Raw genomic sequence first — 7,500 nt, 5'->3', positions numbered from 1 at the left:
TCTCTCAGGGATCCAGCTGTTTGGTTTTGTTTGTTTTCTTCTCATCTTTCTTTTCCATTTTGTTTATGAAGAGCTGACGGTGACAGAGTCCTGTAATGAGCAGGGTTGCCCTGACCAACACGTGATTGTCAGTCCTAACTACATGCTGAGTCACCTCTGGGCCAGAGAGGTGTGTGTGTGTGTGTGTGTGTGTGTGTGTGTGTGTGTGTGTGTGTGTGTGTGTGTGTGTGTGTGTGTGTGTGTGTGTGTGTGTGTGTGTGTGTGTGTGTGTGTGTGTGTGTAGACACACTGCTGCTCCAGCCTCCGTCTGCCCGACGGCTTTCAGCGCTGTAATTAGTTTATGTGCCATACAGCAGCTGTATGGATTCCTGCAAGCTTGTGAAATGTGCTTTTGTTTTTGATTGAATGTCTTATGGAAATGCAGAGTCTGGCTTCTTGGGGGCTGTACCCTCAAGCTGAAGGAGAGGTCTGATTGCTTGGTTGAAGATCACGTACAAGCAAGGCACGGGCTTGTAGTCTCCCGTGAGGTTGAGCTGTTTGTCAGGGGGTTTTGATGCTATTTCTCTTCATAAACATGTTGTCTCTTGATGGGATGATCAACCTATGTTTATTTACACACACACAGCAATGCTGCCTCTCACAGAGATGACATTAGCAAATGTAAAAAAGAAAAATGCCTTTTTAAGTGTCTACTGAGTGGAAGAGAATGAAGAGGTTTACGAGTTAACGGGCGTTTTGAGGAGGGAATGAAGTACAACCCCACTAATGGTCCTCCAGCTCAGCTCTGCCACAAAAACCCTTTAAATCAGCGTCCTGAGAAAGAGACGGCCAAGACAAGAGAGATATACTGGCTCCACGATTCCCTCTGGAGCCCCGGGAACGCAGCGCAACCACAGAGGGGGAGTTCTCCGTGTGCCGTAACAACACAGGATCTGTTTTATAGCTGAACATTGTAAACTCACTGTTTTGCTTGCCTTGTTGTTAAATTCAGGCAGATTTTTGATGTAAATGGATGACTGCATGTTTATTTGGTCACTGCATGTTCAAAACTGCACAACTTATGCTTGTTGTAAAATATGTTGTTGTTTGTTATATAGGAAGAATGTCAGAACTACATACGAGTGCTTCTGGTCAACGGAGACAGGCTTTTCACCTGCGGAACCAATGCATTCACTCCCATCTGTACCAACCGCACGGTAAGCAGGTCACACCCGAGCACACAGGCCCATGGTCAGCCCACAGGCTGCGTAATTATCCCACAGTCGGGTGGAGCCAGAACGCTCGGTGTGTGGGTGAAAGTGAGAGAGCCCAGATACAGTCTACACACACTGCAGAAGACAGTGAACAGAGACCGTCTACACACACTGCAGAAGACAGTGAACAGAGACCGTCTACACACACTGCAGAAGACAGTGAACAGAGACCGTCTACACACACTGCAGAAGTCTGACACACTAACCAAATACACAGATCTATAAAACTAATCCAGTCAAAACAATTACATTAAACACCCGAGCAGTCGTGCATGCAGGAAACATGATCCACTACTTTGTAAAAATGAGCAACAATGAGGGTGTAGAGCATTAATGTGTTTATTTCATTTTGTTGTTCAATCAAAAATGTGTTTAATGTGATATGAAGATATGAAGATATGTTTAAGGTGTGTGTGTCTGGTCAGTGGACACGCATGGAAAAATAGAAAGGCCATTCTCTAATGCTCAGTCCTTCTGAAACATTTTGGGTTTTTTACACCTCAAACCAGCTACACTGTGCATCATAGCCATCCTGCGCATAGCGCAGTCAGGATGTTTTCTAAGGCTCATGGCAGCAAGACATGGAGAAGAACATCTTGCTCAACAGGACACATCCCATTGTTCTCAGTCCCAGATCTTAGTCCTGGCAGGATCACTGGGCACCTTTACAGCATTTAGCTGGCACTTTTATCCAAAGCAACTTACAATTATGACTTGAGTATGATTTGAGTAATTGAAGGTTAAGGGTCTTGCTTAGGGGCCCACCAGTGGAAACCTGGTAGTGGTGGAGCTTGAACCAGAAACCTTCTGATTACAAGTCAAGTATCTTAACCACTAAGCTACTGCTGCGCGCAGCCACCTGTGTCTGGCTCCGTTCTCCCGACGGGGCTAACGATGGTGACAGGGCGCTCATCTCCCGTGACGCTGCCACTCTGCCCCGCTTCCTAAAGGTCGCAGGATGATGGACTTCAGAGGACCCGTTTGTCATGTGCTTAGTGTTAGCAGGAAAGTGCTGTCTGCAGCAGTCTCGTAAGGTGTGGGGACCTTCAAAGCAGCGCCAGTGAAGGCGGAGTTAGACGTAGTAAAGGCGGAGTCAAATGTAGCAAAGGTGGAGTCAGACAGTCTAAAGGTGGAGTCAGACGTCGTAAAGGAGTCAGACGTTGTGAAGGTGCAGTCAGCTGTAGTAAAGGCGGAGTCATATGTAGTAAAGGCGGAGTCAGACATCACAAAGGCGGAGTCAGACTTGATTAAGGCAAAATTGGTAATATAAGCTCCTTAACAAAAAAAGGTCATAACAACAAATCATTCATTAAAAAATTAGCATTAACTAAACAAACTCACTCCTTAGACGTGTGCCTCCATTTCCTGAGACGTGTGCCTCCATTTCCTGAGACGTGTACCTCCATTTTCTCATCACTGCTTGTTTCTGGAGTGAACCGTTAGGTGAAAATGTCGGAAACTATTTTTGTAAATGCACGCTTGCAGTCTACCAAGATCACACTCCAACTGTATTCCATCTCAACTATCCTTACTGATATTTTTCCTGCTTTCCTGAGCATACGGAGGTGAATGTTTTTGTTAGCATGCACGTGTTTAGAATTTCATTATCTCTGTAAAGAATATCCGTGGTCTTCAGACAAAAACCGCTCAGTGGAGCATAGGCACAGCTGTCCCACTCTGAAGCAGGGCGTCTTTCAGCTCTTCCTCTTAAAATGCGTCCCACACGATGGACTGTGTCCACCCGCCAGCTGTCTAAAGGTGTCCCCTCAATGCCTGCCTTTCACCGTGGCCCTGCCAGGCGGGGGCACGCACGCTCAGCCACTAGCCTCCTTTCCGGCACTATCGCCACCCCGCGAAACATCGTTTCCTTTCGATGAAGGAGGAGGCCAGAGCCTGGCAGTGAAGTCTCCTCTCCGCCTGCGATCCGGATATTCCGTCCTTCACTGCCGTTGCACAGAACAAGCCTTGTGGGCGCCCAGCTGCACGGAAACATGGCGACGGGAGGTGAAGCAGAACGGACAGGGCTGGACCCCGGGGAAGGTCACTCTGTGTCTTACTGCTAACCAGCTAGCTAAAGCCCCCAGAAAGACATTCATCTGTGTTGTTCATGACAGACAGGACAAAATCTTTTCTCCTGTAAGCTGTAATTAAATTTCTGTTTTGGTGTTGAACGCAGTGAATTTTTTTAATACTCTGGACATCCTGCTGTGTCTTTGTTTGTCCAGCTGGGTTTTCTTCCGAAGAGGCTGTGGTGAAACAGGTGTTGCTCCACCCGCCACAACCCCTAACATGCAACCTTAAATGATCATACACAGTCCAATATAGATCTCGGCATCCCTCAAAATGCAGTACAAATACTAACACAGTGCTCACAGCAAAAGCAGCATGTATGACTAAGGTAACATGTACTGTTACCCCCCATACTGAAAATCATGCATTTCATTGGCTAGATTTCCTGTCATTTTGCTAATGGACTTGTATTACAGAACCCTTCATAATCACGGGCACGTCTGCGGCCGCCAGTCCCTGTGAGCGTACTAATAAGCATTTTGGATTGGTCTGACTTTTGGACACAAACACATAATAACCAAGAATACGTTTTTATATCATAGGCAGATGTTCTTTTATTTGACTTTATTTCACTTAAATATGTTTGTGATTTTTTTCACCCACCTCACTGCACAGCACTGTAGGTTACCACGTGGGTGTGATGTTTTGTGGGTGGGGACTTGAATCTGATCTCTCGATGTGGCTACTGCCCTGTTTCCTCGTTGTCCTCTTGGGACAGTTGACGCCGACGTCTGCCCCAGTGGGACTTAGCAATGTCTTCCTGACGGAGTGCCGGGAGGTGCTGTAAGGACACCTCCAGGACAGAGCGAAGAAGGCTTGGGGTCTGGTGGACTTTGGCCGGGTCCAGAGGACCCCTGGGCTTATTGTGTAAATAGGAATTACCGTCCAGGATATTGTAGCTGTGCATCGGAATAATGCCACACTCCGTGTGAGTCACGGCTGGGACAAGCACGTCAGTACCAAAAGTGTGTGTGTGGGGATGCGTGTGTGTGTGTGTGTGGCTGTGTGTGTGGAGGGGGTGATTAGCGTCTAGCTGTCAGTGCATACTGAGCCTGTTCAGAAATGACACAAGATGACTGTTCTGAACTGAGCGCTGGCCATACCTGAGTCATATCCAGCTAAACGGTCCGAGTGGTGAGGAAGACCACTTCTCCTCTTACCTTCGTTACGTTTACCAAACCTCTGCTTACATGGCGTGTGCAGAACGTCAGGATGAAGGCCGGGAGCAGCGTGCACATTAATCACGGCTGCGTAACCAAACTGGAGCTCAAGCAGGGTGCTGTTACACAGGACCTCATGTAAGGCATCAGGGTCAGCTGTTAGGATACAAACAATTCAGTCAAGATGTACATTTTCCTGTCTCACAATCTGACCGTCTCTCTCTCTCTCTCTCTCTCCATTTTGTTTCTTTATCTTCTTTCTCCTACTTATTTCCATCTGTCTGTCTGTCTGTCTGTCTGTCTGTCTGTCTGTCTGTCTGTCTCTCATCAGTTGACCAATCTAACAGAAATCCATGACCAGGTCAGTGGAATGGCACGTTGTCCTTATAACCCCCTGCATAACTCCACGGCTCTCATCACGTCCAGTGGGGAGCTGTACGCTGCCACAGCGATGGACTTCTCGGGCAGAGACCCGGCCATCTACCGCAGCCTGGGGGGATTGCCACCACTGCGCACCGCACAGTACAACTCCAAATGGCTCAACGGTAGGGAAAGAGGGTGGGTGTGGCAGAGGGCGGGGCTGGGGTGGGGCTGGGGCGGGGCAGTCATCTTCATCTGGATCGCCGTAGTTTGACTAATGTAAAACCAATTTTGAAATGTGAAAAATGTATTTTTCTTTCATTCTTTCATTTATTTCCATATTTCAACTAGACAACAGGCATGAAAACAGGACTGCGCTACATATATAAAAATAGCTGTTCAATTTTTTTTACAATTCTTTTAACCACACACACACACACACACACACACACACACACACACACACACACACACACTCACACTCACACTCACACACACACACACACACACACACACACACACACACACGTGGGTTACAGAGTATCTCTGCTTGGTCATTTGACACCAGGGACTTTCCCGTGCTTTGCTGTCTGTGAGCCCTTGATCAGATGTCCTGTCTATCAGACTTTAAAGTCTATGTCAGTCATTTCAACTGTTCTTTTAATTCAGGTACTTTGGCTCATTTCCACTGTCTTGAGCTTTGTTGACAATGAAAGGTGAAAGGTGAATGGTTGAAATCCTTACTAAACACAAAGGCAGGCTAGGACAGTAGTTAACTCAGATGGCATTAGGTCAAGGATGTGTATGTCACAAACACAATGTGTGTGTGACAGACAAAGTAACCTCACAACACACAAACACCACACACACACACCACACACACCTCCCTACAGATACACTACACACACACCTCTCTACAGATACACCACACACAGACACCACACACATACCTCTCTACAGATACACCACACAGAAACACCACACACATACCTCTCTACAGATACACTACACACACACCTCTCTACAGCTACACCACACAGAAACACCACACACACCTCTCTACAGATACACCACACACACCTCTCTACAGATACACCACATACAAACACCACACACACCTCTCTACAGCTACACCACACACACACCTCTCTACAGATACACCACACAGAAACACCACACACACCTCTCTACAGATACACTACACACACACCTCTCTATAAGTGCATCACACACACACCACACACACACCTCTCTCTATAAGTGCACCATACACACAGACACCACACACACTTCTCTACAGATACACGACACACAGACACCACACACACACCTCTCTACAGATACACCACACACAAACACCACACACACCTCTCTACAGATACACCACATACAAACACCACACACACCTCTCTACAGATACACCACACACACACCACACACACACACCTCTCTATAAGTGCACCACACACAGACACCACACACACACCTCTCTACAGATACACCACACACAGACACTACACACACACACCTCTCTATAAGTGCACCACACACACAGACACTACACACACACACCTCTCTATAAGTGCACCACACACAGGCTTTTGTTCATTCAATTATTCTGTCATTTTCTGTGAAGGTCATGACAGTGACATTTGCTTTCGGCACACACAGTAAATTGGCTGCCTCACTTCAAATAGGCTGATCTTCCCTCATTCGATCCTCATGTCCGAACGCAGTGGCGTTCCAGGCACAGCAGCAGAAAGAAGAGGTCAACCGCTATCTCGTCTGCATGGAATTTTATCTGATTCCCATTAAAAGATAATTGGAAAAATAAATTAAAGCCAAAGCACATGATGTATGACACAGCCTTCAAAAATGGTTTAATAATTTTTTTTTTATAGCAAATTGATTTTGTTTTTCATCTTCCCATTTGGAAGCTGTTGGTCAAGCAAAACTGGTCTCATTTAAAAGGAAATTACATCACTGTTGACAAAAACAGCCCCCATTAATCTGTTAGGATTGTAAATGACGATTAATGTTGAAAAATGCCCGTGATCCTGAGGTCTGAACCGGTTCCGCTCATTCGATAGTGCCCTGTACCATGACCTTTCTGTTTCTCCATGACGAAGGACCACGCACACAAAACCTCAGCGAGAGACTGATCAAATCCTTCCTCATCAGTCGGAATGACGTGCCAGTTTAGCAGGAACAGACTAATGGCCCCTCCCCCTGTTCAACACAGAGCCCAACTTCGTGTCCTCCTACGACATCGGGAATTTCACCTACTTCTTCTTCCGGGAGAATGCGGTGGAGCACGACTGCGGGCGAACGGTGTTCTCCCGCGCAGCGCGTGTCTGCAAGAATGACATCGGTGGGCGCTTTCTGCTTGAGGACACGTGGACGACGTTCATGAAGGCGCGTCTGAACTGCTCGCGCCCAGGAGAGATCCCCTTCACCTACAACGAGCTGCAGGGAACGTTTCTCCTGCCGGAGCTCGAGCTCCTGTATGGTGTCTTCACCACCAACGTGTGAGTGCCAACCCACTTCCACGGACACATTTAGAGACAGTCTGTATACAATAGCCATCAATGACGGGACTTTTATTCTGTATATTCTGCCATCATGTGCTCAGACACTCACTGCTGTTGAACATGGTT

General features: G+C 47.1%; 1 protein-coding gene across 4 annotated transcripts in view; it reads left to right on the top strand.

Moving 5' to 3' along the window:
• Positions 1-7,500, top strand: part of sema5a (sema domain, seven thrombospondin repeats (type 1 and type 1-like), transmembrane domain (TM) and short cytoplasmic domain, (semaphorin) 5A) — a 107,751-nt gene that overhangs the window by 53,356 nt on the left and 46,895 nt on the right. For all 4 annotated transcript variants that reach the window (XM_035526305.2, XM_035526306.2, XM_035526307.2 and 1 more), the window contains 3 exons: positions 1,098-1,196; positions 4,815-5,028; positions 7,086-7,371. In XM_035526305.2, coding sequence (XP_035382198.1) covers positions 1,098-1,196; positions 4,815-5,028; positions 7,086-7,371 — 599 coding nt within the window. The remainder of the gene's footprint in view (positions 1-1,097; positions 1,197-4,814; positions 5,029-7,085; positions 7,372-7,500) is intronic.

This window comes from Electrophorus electricus, chromosome 1, assembly GCF_041902795.1.
Source record: "Electrophorus electricus isolate QZ-2024a chromosome 1, ASM4190279v1, whole genome shotgun sequence".
NCBI lineage: Eukaryota > Metazoa > Chordata > Actinopteri > Gymnotiformes > Gymnotidae > Electrophorus > Electrophorus electricus.
The sequence above is the reverse complement of the archived record's forward strand: the minus strand, read 5'-3'. Positions and strand labels throughout refer to the sequence as shown.